The 16,675-nt window shown below is 37.7% G+C and overlaps 1 protein-coding gene across 1 annotated transcript in view; it reads right to left on the reverse strand.

The window, feature by feature from the left end:
- The window catches only part of LOC106638513 (uncharacterized), a 111,858-nt gene extending 95,668 nt beyond the window's left edge, over positions 1–16,190 (reverse strand). The window contains exons 1-2 of the mRNA XM_089590469.1: positions 16,082–16,190; positions 6,479–6,593 (exon numbers count right to left, since the gene is read on the reverse strand). Coding sequence (XP_089446595.1) covers positions 6,479–6,593; positions 16,082–16,190 — 224 coding nt within the window. The remainder of the gene's footprint in view (positions 1–6,478; positions 6,594–16,081) is intronic.
- Between the last annotated feature and the right edge of the window lie 485 nt (positions 16,191–16,675).

Raw genomic sequence — 16,675 nt, forward strand, 5'->3', positions numbered from 1 at the left:
TTATTATTACTATTATTATAAGGGTACGTGAAACGAGAAGAATTTTTAATTACAGATTCCCCACCGTCGCCACTCATCTCCTCGAGGCACCGAGTGGATTTTAATTTCTGGAGTTTACATATATATCGCGCTTGTGCTGGAATCTATGGCCAAGGAAAAATTGTATGATTACAATGCCGCGGCCACGGCGTGGCTTGTATTTACGGAGCAAGTTGTAGAAAAATAGGAAGTTCAACCGGAACTTTATTGGAAGAGGTCGTTTGCGCCTTATCGCCTTCAGCTGGTATGGAATTTTTTTTTTTTTTTTTTTTTTTTTAATTATCACGCAACTGCGTACATTTTTAGTATAGCCTATGTTTATCGTGTTCTCGGGAAATCGTAGTGCGAGATTAAAATAATGATTTCAGTACGTACAGATGTGAGTTTCATAAGCAGAGGTAACTGTGACATGTATACACTGTTTTTGACCCTCGGAAGTGTTTTTTCGCGCATTAGCGCGCAAAGTGGCTACTTCACGCTCATTGTTCTAGAATAGGGCTCTTTCCTATTTGTAAACCAAAGGAGTCGAGAAAATTATCTTAGTTTTATCTCGATGAGTTTCAAGTTGCTGCTCAAACGTTCGCTTATCCATACATTAAGCATAGTAAGTACGTATGTGTATGTGTATTCGAGAAATCGTTAAAACAGAGTCACATGTTGACATGATAGGATGTAACAAATGGTGCGTTTATCAATATACGTTGAAGCGTCATGTCGTAAAAATTGATATCCCTCATGGGCAGGCAAGTGTAATAAACAGTGCGTGAGAAGGGAACTGTATAGGCCCGTCCGGTACTCTTGCGGATAATGTATTTGTAAAAAAAGATATCGTCTTAATTGCGCACACATATTGTATACTTATTATCATTGGGATGAAATCGCATTTAGCCGCACAGGCAGAAAAAACCTTTTTTTTTTTTTTTTTTTTTCTCAAACAGGAGCGTGTAATCGCTAGTTTGATACATTATTGCACTACATGCTTATCATGTTACATGTGTGTGAATTCAGACAATGATTCTATAGATTTTCATTATCTTTTAACAGTAGAAAAAAAATTTACAATAAATATATGTAAAATGGGGTTTTTTTATTTTTTATTTTTAGCAGATCATGTAGTGCAACACATTTTATACATTGAAGTTCACTACAAATATTTAAATAATTTTGCAAATACTTTGAAAGTTTTTTTCAAAATCGTCTCTTCTTTCAAATTCTAATCCAATGAGCTATGCGTTGTAAGTAGTGATGGAAAAAATTTTTTTATTCATCACTATTTTCAACACAATATTGCAAACACTTTTTTTCCTGAAGAAGATAAGTAGCAACGCATATATAGATGTTAAATTTTGTTTTGTAGTATTCAAAACCGCAAACATTTAAACACCACTTTTTTTCTCCAATACTTTTTCTTGAAGTTAAGTACTCTGGTGATTACTGGTGATTCAAAAAATGTTTATGGCAAGTAATGCACGGCAATTTAAGCAAAATTGCAAGTGTCAAAAAAAAAAAAAAAAAAAAAAAAAAATTGGAAAAAGTATCCGTGCTCAACTCTGAGTGTGATGGGATTTTGGGGCGTCAGGCTGGAACTGACTGGTGCGAAAATCCGAATAACGTCGACGATGACTCCAAGTCACATGTATACTTGATAATGTACCGCCATTGATATCGAAACGAGTACCACGCGCGATATATGCGCAGGTGTGTATACGTGTGCATACATATGTGTACACACACATTGATGCGATCTATGCTCGTTTCCGTGAATATTTGGGTTATTACCGAAAGTGACGGGAAGGAAGTACTCGCGAAGGGAAAAAAAAAACAGGTATTAGGAAACACATTGACGCTGTGAAGGACGGATGGGCGATTCACCGCGCAGCGCTGAAATGGTGATGAATTGTTTTTTTTTTGTTCCAGTATATTATTTGTTACTATTTGACGTGATTTCTTGTTTTTTCAGAACTCAAGCTTATTGTTGTGTACAGGCTCTACTTTTTGACAGAAATAAGTAGCTGCTGGTGTATACCATTAAATACCTATTTTAACATATCGTGCATCCAAATGGCGTAACCGAAACATGTTCAGACTTAGCTTCATTTTTGTATCAATCTGTAAAATTGATTCGTCAAAGGAAAAAGCTTTACCAGCTCCAAGAATACAAAATCCAGAAAAATAAATTCATGAAATAAAGCATGCACTCATTCATTTCTGTTCCCTCGTAAAAGTCGTACAGTCAAAGTTTCATTTTCATTCAATCACCCATAATATGCATGCACAAGCAAACAGACGCGCTTCTCTCCGACAGAAAACAACGGTCACCTCGATGTGCTCCTCTCGTCATCTCTAAATTGCGCGTACCTACGTAAGCACCTTATACCCACATGTGTATGCATGTACGTACACCCTCGTGCACTTTGTTCACACACGTAGCCGGACAATAATGCGCGCGCCTAGAAATTTCTCTGCTTCGTATTCAAAACGCGGCCCGAGTGCACAACAAGGAAATAAACGCGTTGATGGTGGATGGAAGGCCGAAGGCGAAATAATAAAATGAAAAATGCTCGGGGGAGTTGTTGTCGTTGATGCTCCCTTGGATTGTAATGCCACTGCGCGTTGTACGCTGAGGTCACGGGAGACGTGAAGTGAAGAAAATACAAAACAAAAAAAGCGGATCTCGTTCGTGTGGTAATGCAAGAAGCAATAGGGAAAAGAGCCAATTGACAGAGCATCCGATTGAAAAATTGAACAGTTTTCCTTCTTGTTCTTGCGGTCGAAGAAGCTTTCATTATTTTCACTATACCGTTTGCCAATCCTTCTTACATGGTTGGTGTACAAAACGGGTGCTCCTTAAATTAGGCAACGAAAAAACAAAAACAAAAATGGGTAGTGAAACAAAAGCATACAAACAAAATTTATGTTACGTCTCGCGTCAAGTACGTTTCACGTGATTTTTTGGATGGCATAGTATATGAATGACCACTCACCGAGTTGGAAGAGAGGAAATTTATCGCAGTGACAGAATTTTCGACAAGCACCTTCTTGTAGTGCACGTAGTCACGCTTTGTGCTTACTTTTAATGTGGTAGCACTGGAGGTACTGGTCCAATTACATTTTCATCATTTTGTGTTAAAAAAGTACTTTTGAAATGCGTTTTAATGACATAGACTAGACGAGAATAGAGTTTTTTTAATGGTATTCTATATTTTTCTTATATGGAGATAATTTCTCGAGCATAGATGGGGAATGGACACAGAAAGAAAGCTAAGTACTTGAGGTAAGTAGTCGGCTGAGAAAATGAGCTTTTTACGGTTTTGTTTCAACTTTAAGCACATGCTCTACAACGTACTTTCTTCATACCGAAATTGAAATTTCCAATTATGCTGTTTTTAAGACGTTTGTACTTCAAGTTTTGACGTGGGTAACATGGGAAAAGCTTCCGATAAAAGGAGGTTTTTACTCGTATTGCAAGACTAAATCTTACCATTTGTACCAAAAACTGGCGTCAAAGGAATACACCTTTATAAACGTGCATATAAATTTTAAAGGATCTGTATCGTACTATTTTTGTAATATAACCAATCACAGTGATCTAAAAATGCCTTTATTTTTTAATAATTTTTTTAGAAATGTTAGTGACTTCCAAAAGCTACCATAAATAGCATTAAAATCAATTTTCGAATTGGAAACTCAAAAACGTTACTTTTTTATGCCTGGCAGAAAAAAAAAATCATTATAGATTGTATGAACTTTGAAAAAGCATATGAGTATAACTATTATAACTATTACATGTGTTTGACTTGGAAAATGTTAACTCATTTCAACATCAAAGTCTTAGAGGTTTACGATCAAATATTTTCAAAGCTGCAATGAGCTTCAGGTGTTATTTATTTTCAAAGTTGTATATTAGCAAACGACGCATTCACAATATTTTTCCGTGTTGTTATTTCAATATTTTTTTTTTGCGCTTGCTAAACTCAACTTCTGTTGACAGAGTTCGTTTGAGCTTTTTGCTGGACAACCGAGCGGCACGAGTTTTAATTAGTTTTTGTTTGAAAAAATAAAAGATTGAGATAAAACTTTTTTTTTACAAATGACTAGATTCGCGTTTACTTGTGGTTGGATACTCTTTTTTCCAACCTTCTGCACCTGATTCGTTTTCGACTGGAAAAATAGCTTTTTGTCCGATTTTTTCTTCTCGAATGTGTGCTTAATGTTCAAAATGTTATTATTCAATAATTAATTTTTATCACAAATAGAACTTTGTTAAATTAAAAAACAATGAAATTGGATTTTTTTATGTTCCTCGGAAATGGATACTTTTTTAATTTTTAAAAAATATTTTTTTTTTCTAAAAGTGTAACATTTTTTTTCAGCACGCTAAAAAATTTTTTTAAATTGTACTCATTATATAGTACTCGAAAAAAAATTTTTTTTGAAAAAACAATGCATTACAATTTGAAAGAACAAACAATCAGAGATAAAAGTAGTCAAAGTATTTAAAAATATATTCAAACGTTTGATTTCAAGTGCTTCACAATAAAAGTTGGTATTCCAAATGCATTTTGTTTATCTGCCAAAAAATTTTTTTTCTTTATATTACATTGGGAATTAGTAATAAATAAAAAGTAACTTCAACAAACAGAATGCACTTTAATTAGAAGAAAATTTTATTAAGTCTATAAAAATTTATAAAGTAATTTTACCCAAGTCTATACACAGAAAATTAATTAATTTGAATACGTGAAAATAAAAAAAATAAAAATATTTAATCACTTAAAAATGAGCTGGTGAAAAAATAAGATACCAGCATTTTATAGCAAAAAGACTTTTAGGCACAAATTTCACGTTAACATCGATGACATCAGCGTCGTTTTTCATACCTAGTTTATTATCAATGAGGAAAATGAGGCAGCCAAAAAGTAAAATAATTAAAAATTGCCAACACATATAAAAAGCGACGAATCTAATGCAGATTTTCGAGATGATTCACTTGTTGATGAATTACAAAGTGTGAACTTTGCATAAAATCAACACTTTTATTACCAGTAATGAATTTCGTTGACGCACGAATCTGTATTTTTTTTTGTTTTTGTTTTTTTTTGTTGAGTCGTAAGATATATTATTCAATATCCAAGGAAACTTTTCTAGTTTGCCGAATTTAAACATCAACATTCCCGTAGCCCAGTATATGCAACACGTAATGAGCTTCAATGCAACCTTACACTAAAATTACCGCTCTATCTAATCTTATCGACGTAATGTTAGCTGACAACCCACTAGCAATTTTTTTGTCTGTAAATAAACACCCGAATCAAATTTTTTCTTTTTTTAAATACAGGTTTGAAATGACAAAGTTTTTGCTACAACTAGTTATTTTTACCTTTATTTATTTATTTTTTTTTTACATATTGTTTTTAAGAATATTGCCTAAGAAAATTAAAAAAAAAAAAAATACTCATTTACATTTTAACATTTGTTTACTCAAATACTTTAAATGATTTTCTTTCATTTCACTAAATCCAGATAAAATTAATTAGATTCTTCAGTATCGCCAAAGTTATGTAGAATTCAAAGAATCTGTATAAATAAAAATAAGAAGTTGAATATTTGATACATCGCATTAGCTTACGTTGAATCTTATAGCACTTTTACAGATGGGCGACACGTACACTTATCATGTCGAGGAAAAGTACCTATATTAGTTTGAAACACTTTAAACTGTTTTTCCAGGGAAAAAGCAAAAAAAACTTGCAGCAAGATCCGTATGCACCAATTGTAGATTTTAATCACGAATAAAACAAAAACGTATAGAAACGAGTGTCAATATAATTACCGACCAAATCGATATTTATTGACACTACAAAAGCACTCGGTACTCGTATAACACGTGTCACCGACGAACAAACGAAAAAGTTGGTAAACAGACGAAACGAAACAACACCCAGACAGTCGATTTGCTTCACGGACACACATCACCATTAAAAACGGCCCCTCCCCCTAGTTCGGAAAAACTAAAAACTTTGCGTAAAAATATCGTCGTGGGCGAGTATTCATCGACTGTTCGGTCACCCGTGCGCGCATGCACACACCATTGCGTCCGAAAAATCAGGCGAGCCAAACGAGTCGTTCAAACACCGACCAGCTCTAAAGAGACTCAAAGAGCGAAAGAGAGACAGAACGCGCGCCTTGTCGCGTCGACGTGTAGGTACAATCATCCTAATCACCGGTTGCCGCGTAACAATCCAATTCATCGCGCGCAAAAAAGGAAAAAAAAAAAAAAAATGAGCAGACCATGATTTTCAAAGAGCAACTTGTGCACACACTCCGCCCCGCATTTTTGTTATGCAAAACCACTTGTATTAGTCACCGTTCGCTGGGTGAGATGGAAAAAAAAAAAAAAAAAAAATCGCTTCGTGAAAGCTCAACTGATGGAACTTACTTGCGAGCTTGAATCTTGAACGACGCGTGTACGTGGTATCCAAAGCACTGGGCGACGACGAAAACAAGAACAACAACAACAAGAACAACAACAACAGCAAAGTGATCACAAAAAACTCAATTTTTCCCCCTTTCACCAATATTTTTGTACGTCAACTTGAAGAAAAAAAAAAAAAAAAAAAAAAAAAAAAGAAGCTTTTTTATCCAACGAGGATCGGCAACACCTTGCACTTGATCTCCCGAATGCACTGCAGGGTGGTATCGTTTTAGCCACCTCGTCGAATGGCGCAGCGGCCCAGTTCACCAAAACTCACTTTTCCAATCATTATCATCATCATTGATATTATTATTGTATCACACACGCACTCTCTTTCCACACCCCCGCAATCATGAAATATCACGGTCAAGTTGTACCTCGTACGACTGCACCGTGTACGCGCGGAGGTAAAAAGAGAGCGAGAGAGCGGGCAGGCGAGGGGGGGAGGACCGCGTGCTACGGTCAGCCGCGAGTGACTGACTGAGTGACTGACTGCCGGGGCGGCTGATACTACTGATGCCAAGTCGCGAGAGAGAAGGACGCCCGATGCAGAGAGGGAGCGGGGAGTGGAACACGCGCGCGCGCTCTGGCGTTGTGCCGTGTGTTGGTGCGTTTGGGTGTGTGTTGCGGCGGCCTCCCGGGTAGCAGCGATGCGCCGTAGAGGGGGAGGAAAAACTTGCAGAGGGCTCGCTGGGTGGTTCTTATTATTCTTCTTTTTTTTTTTTTTTTTTTTTTTCACGTTTACATGTTGATCAAGGGGGCACGCATGTACGAAGCTTTCGTGGGAGCTTGCAGGTAAGAGGAGTGAAGCTTTTTTTTTGCTGACGAGAGACCATGTGAATTTCTCGCTATGTTTTTGGAACTGTAGGGGGTGAGAATATTCGTGCGCGTACTTTAAATCCTGTGAAAGCTCAGTCTACTCCCAATGTACGCGGAAGTAATGGAGAATCAAGTTTATGAGCTCATTCTTACGATTTTCCTCCTTTTTTGCTGGGATCATGGAAACTTTTTTACCAGCTAACAATAAATTTGTTGTTGTTGTTTTTTTACGCCTTTTTCCATTTTCAATCGAGGCTTTGACTTCCCAAAGGGCGCCAGCAAAACTCGATTTATGGTGGAAAATGCAGTCCTCTGATTTTTAGTTTCGATTTACACGTAACACTTTTTCAATTTTTTGAATCGAGACGATTCAACTCTATAGTAGCAACAAAATATATTTTCACTTTCAATACGATTAAGTAAACATTACTTTCATGTTCTACCACGAGGATCAAATGAGCTTTTTCAACAGTACAGACGCAAGTGTACGTGAAAACTCGTTGCACTCTCGTGGAAGGGGCGGTAAAATATGTGCAAAAAAAAAAAACGACCATTCGAGATTAGAGGGTACATCCAAGAAACTCTCGCAAAGAAATGAACAACAAATTGTTCGAGGTGGGTACATGTATGTATGGCAGGACTTTTTTCAACCCTTCGTACCAAGTTGGTACAACGTGGCGTAGCGTTGAATCGATCATTGATGCCAAAAGCGAGTGGAAGGGCGTTGAAATATTAATCGCGGTCGCTAGTGGTTGCGGGAGCTCGAGATCGATCGGTATCAAATTTCGTTGTCTCATTTATTACCCAAGTGCAAATGTTTTACGAGCTCTACGACTGCGAGTGCAAGCTCGCTTGACCATCGATGATCGATGGTTGATTGCACAGATTTTACAAATCTTTCATCTCTGTTAAAGCGTTCAGTCAACTTTTCTTCCTACCAATTTATATTCACTCGCAACGAATCATATTGTGAAATATAGTTTTCCCAAAAGCATCACAATAGCAAACGATCGTGCAAACTGTACATCAACGGATCGAAGAGGAAAAAAAAAAAAAAAAAAAATTTGCGACAGTAATCGTATTTACTTAGTCTCGGTTACAGTCTTACTTACTCAGACAAATTTCACTCGCAACTTGACCACAAACATAAAACCGGAGAATTTTTCCAACGCCAATGGAGATGACGGTGCATAATAATTATTGTCTTTCAGCCGCATCTATTACACCAGCTATATTTATACAAAGTCAGCGTTCAACCACATCTCGACATTCATACAACGAGCGGGGGTTCTATACATATAGTATGAGAGTCGAGTCGCGTGACACGATGAGAGTTGCATATCGTCGGTCGACCGAGCTGTCCCGTGTACAGTGCACAAGTGTATGTATGTATATATATATATAGGGCCCGGTATCCGGTACACGTATACACGTAACCCGAGAGAAACGGGCGGCTAAAGGGTGGGGGGTGGAGCACCAACGGTCAGTTTGGCCGCCAGCAGATTGCGGTGCCCCTCCCCCCGTCTAAAGTTGCGGCATGGACTCTCGACTTTGATGCCGCGCCGAGAGTGCTCTTTCCCGCGAACCTATACCTCCATAGGTATAATAGCCGAGTGGCTTTTTCTTGCAGCACTATAATATATGTATACAATCTTGTATCATGTCGTGAGGGTATACTGATGGAAAAACACAATGCGCGAACTTTGTCGGATGAGGTCAAGCGTACGCGCTCGCGACTTGTGATTCTCGCAATGGACATCAGAGATATGATGCGTAGCTCACGTATCTCGGTGCAATCGCTCGATAGAGGGGTACAGTTTGACCTTGGGAGGGGGGGGGGTAAGGCGGAGAGAAATTGTAGAGTTTTTATTTTACGTCTTCTTCTGTTTCTTTCGTTTGGGGTGTAGTGTGTATACAGGGAGGGGTAGCGTTTCATCACGCGAGCGATGATTAATGGCTCATCGCGTGGAGTTGTGTATACCCTTGGAGGAAATCGTATATTGTTGTCGGAGAGTTGGAAGCAAATGACGGGGGGAGAGAATTAATATGGGCACACGCTTCGGTGCTGGTAACTATGGGGGTTCTTCGGACCATTGTGGGGGAAAAAAAAGAAAAAAAAAAAAAGAAAAGCAGGTGAAGAAAATGAACCGTGTTTTGTTTCGTTGTGGTTCATGCGTTGCTCGAATTAGTTTGAGAGCTTGATTACGTACGCGTGAATACCTCGGACTCATCCTCGTATCGCGTAATGGATGCTGTTTTTACCCAACACCCCTACATTTGTGGTGGTACAGTTCTTCCTGAAAGAACACATTAGTGCAAAAAGTGAGCATCTCTATACGTTACATGGAGAGAAAAAAAAAAAAAAAAAAAAAAAAAAAAAAAAAAAAAAGAGAAGATTTTCACCCCAGTCTCAAAGCCAGTTGTGTATACACAATTTATGCAGATGAGCAGAGAGTGGCACGGGACACGTTCGCTCGTCCTAGCGCGTGTCCATATGTATAATTAGCATCAACAAAAGCACAAAAAGCTGCAGCAGACGTTTACGGGACAAGGAAAAAAAGAGCACGCCACGATTTTTCTCTACCTTTACCGAGTGTATTATACACACGCGCAGCGTATGGCCAATTTCTCTCGGGTTACGCAATTGCTGTCACGAGTCGTATTCTTCCGCTTTTTTTTTCTGTCAATGTATACTTTCATCGCAAATTAAAGACCACACGTGCGTATACGACAGCTTACTGTACACAATATTTTTTTGATGCACCAACAAGTTGCTTAAATTTAATAAGTATTTTTTCTCCATAAGATAGGAGTGCAATGTAATACCGCAACTTGCTGCGGTATACCTACAGTCCGAGTACAGTCAATCCAACCGATGCAAGGGATTTATACGTAGGCACTAATCGCATGGGGCGACGAACTCTGTGAGCAAACGTGCAACAGAACGTCAATCATTTAAGGCTAATCCAAATTTTTTCATTTCTACTCTTTTATATATTATGGACTCGGAACTCGTGTTTCCCACGTTGCAAGCAAATGTGAAGAATATAGAAACGAGAAACGAAAATTTCACGGTAAATCACGTCAAAGTACATTATTATTATACAACACTTCCGACTACCACCGGAGCACCGGGTGCAGGCTTTTTTCATTTTTTCGTGCCCTCGTATTCGCTGGATTTTTTTTTTTTTTAAATGCGGGTGAGTTACGGCGGTATATTGTTTCCCAAAGGCAGCGCTGAAATGTGTGTTATGTATGTGAGGCGTGTGGAGTAATTGAAATTGCGTTCAAAATTGTTTGCTTCTTTTCAGCACCTATAGAATTGGAGATTAAGTATTTTTTTTTTTTTTTTTTTTTTCAACACGAAACGTACAACGGCGTTTTTTTTTATCGTGTTTTTGATGCGTTAGTACAGCGATCGAGTACTGGGAGGTTTCACGAGAAATTGTACTGTTGAAATTTTTTTTCAAACTCCAACAAGAATTTGAGACGTGATGAAACAGGTGCAATAACTTCTCTGCATAACGAAGACCAGCGGAACATCAAGCGTTTGAGGTGTATCAAACATCGAAGAAAAAAAAAAGATAAAACAAAGATAAAAATAAAGAGCATAAAACAAATAAGCTTGAAATAAAATAACTGAAAAAAAAAAAATCACATGAACAAAATTAAAAAGAGTCAATGGATTACAGCGTTGGTGAAACTTTTGGAGACACGAAGCACCTGATGAATAAATAGGTATGAAAAAAAAAAAAATTCCAAAGAATCGATTAATTGTGAAATAGAAAGAAACTCGAGTGTCCTTTCTTTCCATAGAGCACCACGTGCCAAACGACAAATTGATAGGTCGATGCGCGCAACAGCAGTTCTTTGATCGTTACAACCTTGGTGTACCTTTAACGACGGAGCTGCCCCCTCCACTGACAATAAAAGCGCCACCTGTTTCCGAGAACGAGGCCCGTGGTAATCATCTCTACGGCAAAGTAATTTTTGTCAGCATACAGTTTTACCATCCCGCAATTGCAAATAATGCTTTCAAAAAAGTTCACACTCGCGTACTTTGATTAAGCAACAAATTGTACAAATACAATCCCGAGTTTGTTCGTGAATAGAGAGGCTGAAGAGATGTTTTATCAACCACAGGGGTACGTATAGTTTTTTTTTTTTTTTCTAGTGATACTAGCAGGTGTAAATTTGATGATTCATGTAATTTGGTTATTCATTTTTCTTCTTCCACAACAGTTTGAATGTAATTCAGTTCCAACACATCTCAAACATTGAATTTACGAAGTTTGAACTTGCAATAAACAGTTTCCGCAAAACGTTGAATCGTAAAATTTAATTAGTCACATAAATTTCGATGCACCTACTTTTAATGCTAACTTAGTCGTTTGCCAACTTGCAAGTGTACGACGTAAGGATTTGACATTTAGTTATCAAACTTGCACTTACGTGGGATTAAGTCTCATCAAGCGATGAATTAAAATTTCTGGAGCTTTAACTGGGCCATACATTACTAAAATTGTTTTAAATAATTCGTCAGCTGTTGATCAGATCTCACGAAACGGGGACTTTTGAAATCAGGGCTTATTAATCGTATTCAACTGCAACGAAACGCAAAGTGTATCTTGCAAATCTCACAACCGGAATAACAAGAGCTGAATTTAAAAAGCATCACTATACCAATGAAACTCAATTATTCTTAGTCCAGGTGTCATTGTGGTACAAAAAGAAAACCTTCCTATCCACAACTCGATTCTCGACACGAGGGTATTTAATCTAGGAAAAAAAGTTGGTGCAAAATAAAAGCTACTGTGGTGTCATTTTACAGGAAACACTTACCCTAATCCAGTAAACTGAACCGAAAAAATAAGGAAAGAGAAGCAACTGAAACTCACTTTCGAAGTGGCAAGTACAGTAGGGAGACGAACAATACGATTCCCCACCTCCATTATTTTTTTTTCTTTTCCATTAACTTACACGTACAACGAAAGGATGGAGATTTGTTTTACGCCTCGGCTGCAATTGAAGTGGCCTTTCTCGGTGCTCTTGCACGAGGACACACACACACGCGCGCGCGCATTTTTATTTGCTCTCCATCTAAGCTCGGAGATTCATTCATTAGTGAGCTCCGTTACATTAACACCCAGAGGGATATGTGGAGTATCTGCATGTACGGGGAAGGGGATGCGGTGACGTCGCGTGTTTGCCTATGAGGCCACGAGAGCCCCCTTGAGGGGAAACTCTTTCGCTTGATGCTCTCGCGGATTTTTCAGTTGGAAATTTGTCAGGGTAATTTGACTCGAGTGGCCGCTATGTAGGATTTGGGTAGGAGGGCGTTTGAGTGTTTTTTTTTTTTTTTTTTTTTTTTTTTTTTTTTTTTTTTTACGAGCAACGAGACGCAAGGTGCTGTGGATGTTGTTTTTATTTATTTAGTTTTTGTCGTAACACACGCGAGAGCCTACATGTGCCTTTCCAGGAACATTTATTCCGTATTTTTATACATGGCGGTTAACTTTCTATTTTGTAATTAGTTTTTATTATCAAATACGAGTATGGTTTTTAAAATTATTTGCTTTGGTCTAAAACAAATTGTACAAATTTTTTCATTAACCATTACTTGGACATGAGTGATTTTCGCACGAGGAGAATAACTTTGTTGGGTGTGTTTGAATTGTTTTGATATAGATGAAAATTCGATTTTTTTAGTATTATACTATAAACACACCACGTTATCAACAACTTTTTAGATGACAGGAATTTTTTTTTCTTAACATTTAAGAGTATTTTTCTATTTGATATTTTTATTGGCTCTCTACAGGTAAATCACCCATTTAATTTTTACCAATTGTATTTCTAGAATTTTAAGCCCTTCCAGAATTAAAGTAAACTTACTAGTTACTGATGCACTTAACATGATATTGATATGATTAATGACAAACGATTTCTCATTTAAAAAATTAAATTAAATTTTATCATGTTTCTATGAGATTCGAAAGGTGAGAAAAGATTTACGGAAAAATATTGTAAATTTTTCTAGAATCAAGTATTAATTTGAATTTCGTTGTTAAAAAAAAAAAATTGGAAAATTGAAAAATCTTGTTACTCAACAACATGGCTTTTATTCACTGAAACTTTGAAAAAAGGTATTATTTTTACTGTATTTACGAATCAGCCGATTGAATGATTTTTCATCAAGTTTTTCGCATTATTTTAGCCATCATCAGTTTTTTTCACCGTACGTGTCGGAGGTAATTAACTTCATTCTCCGGTTCAACCGCAAAGCAACAAATTACACGGACGAACAAGCAAATAAAAAGAGAAAAAAAAAAAATTATTACATTCCAGCAGAGTTACTCAATCCTCCTCCGAAAGCTCACCTCAAAAATCCGACAGCTGCAAGCTCGTGCGCATACCACGAGCGAATTTTCCCGTCACAAAAGCTCGTGCCGATCATCGCGCCCTGAATATCCTCGTACCTCCCGTGACCACCTCTCCTCTGCCTTTGGTCGCATGAAATATCACCCGCAGTACGTGTGGTGCCGAACTCTCGCGCTTTTGCAAATTTTCAGCATACCCCCGATCGGCGACCACGCGCGCGTGGGCATAATGTGATTTACGCGCCGCTGTGAGGTCAGATTTATCGGAAGTAATTTAACTCGACGCCGAGCAATTTGGGGGAAAAAATTTTTTTTTTCCTCCTCCTCCTCCCACCTCCATTTCTGCACCCATATTTTGGACGCCCGTCTATTTGCTCGTTTTCCTTTCTCTTTCCAAAGATGCTGGGGGCTATGATTTATGGCCGTTTTCTCACGCAGGAAGAGTGTGTACCAAGACAAAGATGGAAGTTCTTGCAGGCTTCTTCTTTTTTAAAAATATTTTTTCAGTGAAAGGAGAGAATTCGTGGGGTGAAGGGGGAGGCTTGCATTATATACACGTGTACACGAGAGCGCGGGAGAAGGAACCAGCCGTTCGCGAAAGAGCGCGCGTGTGTCTGGGATGCAAATTGATGCCACTATTAGAGCCTGCGCGTTTTGCGCCGAAAAAAAAGCAGGAGGTTGGATTCACCGAAAATTGTATTCGCATGCACTTTTGGTCTCTGTTTCGCTTGAGCTGCGTAGTGTTTCGTTGGTGGATTTCGAGTTATTGGCTTTCTATTTGTTTCGTTTGGCCATTTATCGCCAAAGGTGCAAGCCACGTCTCACTCCAAATAAGACGAGTTATGGAATATCCTGCGATACTCTCTCTGTACTTACTAGAGATTTATGCGAGGTTTTGCCACTTTCATCGATCGGTATAACTCTATTGTTCTTGTTAGACATCTTGGGGTGTTATTAGAAAACTAATATATTATTAACAAAGAATATTAGTACTTAAATACAGATGAGGGTTTTTACTCACAAGTGCCGTGCGTGGAGTTGGTACGTGCACCTGAAATTAAAAAAAAACTGGTTATTTGTATGCTTCAGAAAGCCATAAAAATTTGAAAAATAGGAGATTACTATGGTTGTTGCATACAGTATTATGTGATTACAGAAATTTCGTCGTATTCAAATATTTTTATTGAAACAGCTTTGATTTGCAAAGAGAAAAGTCCGACGGTTCTCTGAGATGCGTCGTGTCTTACCACATACGGTATGAATCTACTTGAAAGATCTTGTTTTTGAATTTATCTCTTGTTAAGTGTTGTGTTCACTAGTTTATTTTAATTTAAAGAAAATCTGATAAAGTAACAGACTTTACACTAAAAATCAAGTGTATATGGCTAATGTTAACAATAATAGTGGCCAGGATTACAGTAATTGTTGATTTAATTTTGACAGCATACTTTTTTTTTTTTTTTTTTTTTTTCAAATTACGTACCATAAAAAAGTATTTATATTGTTAAAGTAAATCTAAAAAAATCCATAGTAACTAAAAATTCGTTGTGTCTCGTAAGCATAAAAACACATATAAAGACACATAATATCATGATTGAAGATATTTTTATACATACACGGCATTTTTATACATGTTTTTTCATAGTTTTATCATGTATTGTCACAAACAGACTCGATGTAACTAGATGAATACTACAATTTTCGATGAAAAAATTAATTTTTCAAATCAAGGCGTAGCTCACCTTCAGGAACCAGAGAGATGATGTGCCTTCGACACTCATCCTTATAAAACAAGAGATTAAAAAAAAAAAAAAAAAAAGCAATTCGTAAGAAAATACGACGAAAGTACTAGTCTTCTCACAGAAAAACTGCAATTTATCTCCAAAAATCACGAAGCTCCAGAATCATATATTTTCGAGTGCAAATTGTCAGCACAACACTCGCGCAAAACTAGCTCTATCGATTGATTGATGAACACTTCGCGTGTCGATGAGACGATCTCAATGGCAACGCAGCTCTTTTCGCACGAAAACACGCCAAGGGTGCAATTTTTCTAAATACATCCCATGTCATTTTTCTCGGACGTATACAGCCTCACGTGCGAGTGTGGATGCGCGGCTCGTTGTTTATCGCACATCTCTCGATGTTATTTGATTTTATTGATGCCTCTGTTTGCCCGATCCGATTCTCCCCCCTTCCCCAACTCATCAATCACAGCGTCAATCTTCGTAATGAGATTCATCCGTGTCTTTGGAGAAAGAAGCATGGCAAGCTCGAGTCGTGTACTTTTGGGCTGTGATAGAAATATAAAAAAAAAGGAAAAACTCGACAAATGTGATTCCCACGTCAGTTAAGTTTCCACGGATACTCCGACGATGTTTCACTCGGTGGGCAGGCGCGTTGAGAGCTTCCACGCTCGTACCAGGGAACGCGTCGTCGAATTCATCATCTTCCACACCGGTGGCACTCCACTGCATCTACTTAGCTTGAAAAAAAAAAAAGTTGCACGGCGATACGAGCTTTACTTCGAGCACTCGGGAGTTTTTCGATTGGAAAAACTAAGATGCATACAAGCCGGGTAAACCCGAATACAAATAAGAAATCGGTTAATCGGCTAAAATGGCATGTTTAAACTGGAGTTTGAGGAAAAAAAGAAAAATACATACATCTCTTTGTCAACCAGACTATTTCAACAATAATCTTTTTTAACAAAATCAAACAAATCGCAAAGGGAGGTATACAATTTGACAAGGTACAAAATAAAAAAGATGGACGAAAAAACAAAAAAAGGAAAAAAAAAAAATTAAGTACTCAACGATTGGCCCGACGAAAGAAAAGCCATGCTTGTGTGCTTCCCAATCAGAGTATATATATACTGTATACATCCAGTGCGCGGAAGGTGTAATAGCGGAGGGATGAATGATCGACGGCGTCATTAACCTATCGCGCCTCCTCTCCATCT

The sequence above is a fragment of the Copidosoma floridanum genome, unplaced genomic scaffold (assembly GCF_036245765.1).
Source record: "Copidosoma floridanum isolate Cflo_tuat_1 unplaced genomic scaffold, Cflo_Japanese_pri ptg000012l, whole genome shotgun sequence".
NCBI lineage: Eukaryota > Metazoa > Arthropoda > Insecta > Hymenoptera > Encyrtidae > Copidosoma > Copidosoma floridanum.